Source organism: Trypanosoma grayi (assembly GCF_000691245.1).
Source record: "Trypanosoma grayi strain ANR4 Tgr_752_V1, whole genome shotgun sequence".
Classification (NCBI taxonomy): Eukaryota; Euglenozoa; class Kinetoplastea; order Trypanosomatida; family Trypanosomatidae; genus Trypanosoma; species Trypanosoma grayi.
The window spans coordinates 6,719-8,469 of record NW_008826371.1 but is presented as its reverse complement, the minus strand read 5'-3'; the positions used below and the strand labels follow the sequence as shown (position 1 = coordinate 8,469).

Here is a 1,751-nt window from a genome sequence, read left to right as displayed (position 1 = left end):
GTGTCCCTTTTCCTCACTTATTCCTTCCGTCTCATGGACTTCTTTCCCACCCTCGATGTTGCTGTTTTTGCAACCGACACTGCGCCGCAGCTTCGCGCGCACCGTCGCGTAGAACTGCTGGATGACGGGATTGAATGTGTGGCACGGCAGAAGTACGTCCTCTTCAACCGTCATATCCTCCACAAGTGATGCAACAAGTATGCTCTCTTCTTCCTCTTCCTCCTTCTTCTTCTTCTCCTTGGCGCCGCAGCTTAGTTTGTGGTGCCCCGGCAGTTGGAAGTGTCGCACATCCTCCTCAAAGGGCAGTGGGGAAAAGTAAAGCACATCGCACTCCTCGCTCGTCGACGGGACGCAGATGGCGATAACAGGATTGACGCCACGCATACGCACAAAACGCACGANCATCGCCATGCCCTGCGCCACCATTGCCTGCACGATGCTGCGGAACGCTCGCACCCCCTTTACGTCATCGGCGAGTGGCACAACCACCTTGGTGCCGCCCATCAGCACGTAGACTGGCACCTGCTTTAACGGTACGAACACAATGACGTCAAGGGCGCACGGCTCGTTTATACGCATCGACTGCGCGTCTGCCTCCGTACAAGGGACGAAGCCGTGGCCGTAGCAGCAGCCGCGCACGAGTCCTTGTGACAGCAGCTGCGGAGCGCATGTCACCCTCACATCCACCTCCCGCCCATCCACTGTGGCTCTTTTCAGCACCGGCAGCCGCTCCTCCAGCGTCATGTTGAAGAGCTGCACCGCCACACGCACTTCGCCAACCGCGAGCACAACGCGCAGCAGCGGCCGCGGCGGAACGTTGTGCCGCCACCAGAGCGCCCTGACGTCCCGCAGCGCCTGCTGAAGCGATATCACAGCGCTTTCTGCTCCTAGTGAGGCGCAGATGCCGCGCAGCACCTGCTCGTTATCCATCTTGACTGAAAGGCTCGTCGACGCATCATCATCGTCGCTGAAGTCAACACCCAACACAACAAGCGACACGTCACACCGCTGCATGTCCTCCAACAGTGCGTAGATGTTGCTTTTCCGCGCCACGTCTGTGCGGGCGTCGGTAAGCAGATACACAAGGCGCCGGTAGCAACAGCTGGTGCCTGTCCGCTCGCGGAGCATGTGGACGCCCACCTCGAGCGTCTCAAGAAAGTCAACGCCGTAGCGCTCGTCGGCTGGAGCCGTGACACGACTCAACGCCTCCAAGAATTCCACCGTCGGCGCAGCGATGGCGCATGGCACAGAGATGTGTCCGTAGCGCACCCCAGTGCTGCTGCTGCAGTACAGGGGGTTGAGGGTGTCGCTGGTGCCGGCAAGCAGCAGCCCCATCTCGTCACGGGGGGCGAACAGCATCGTGTCCTCAGCGGACCGCTGGCAGAACTCCACCGCCAGCGGCAGCGTCGCCGCTGGGATGCTCATGTCGAGCGCGAAGACAGCAGCAGTTTTTGTCGGCATCACCCCATCGCCCGTTTTTTTTTCTTCTGTTTGTTTTTTTTTTGTGTTTTCGTGACCAAACTTTGTACCCTTCGTTTTCCACCACCCCCCAGCGCCTATCACTTTCTATATCTTCTCTCTTTCCCTCACGCGCGCACACACACACACGCCCGTAGGTGCGAGAGTACCCCCACGGCATCGAAAACGGGAAAAGTGGGAGACAGGCTGGTGTTGAGAAGCACGCAAAGGGGGGAGTACTGCATCGCGGCACGGCAAGCCTGCATAGACACGCACACACACACACACACACA

At 59.3% G+C, this 1,751-nt stretch overlaps 1 protein-coding gene across 1 annotated transcript; it reads right to left on the bottom strand.

Annotated features, from left to right (window-relative positions):
- On the bottom strand, positions 1–1,461 carry DQ04_07521030 (KU80 protein; the record flags this gene model as incomplete). Its single annotated transcript, XM_009315205.1, has 1 exon — positions 1–1,461. A coding segment is annotated over one exon (1,461 nt), but the record flags the coding sequence as incomplete, so codon positions are not given.
- Positions 1,462–1,751: the final 290 nt, after the last annotated feature.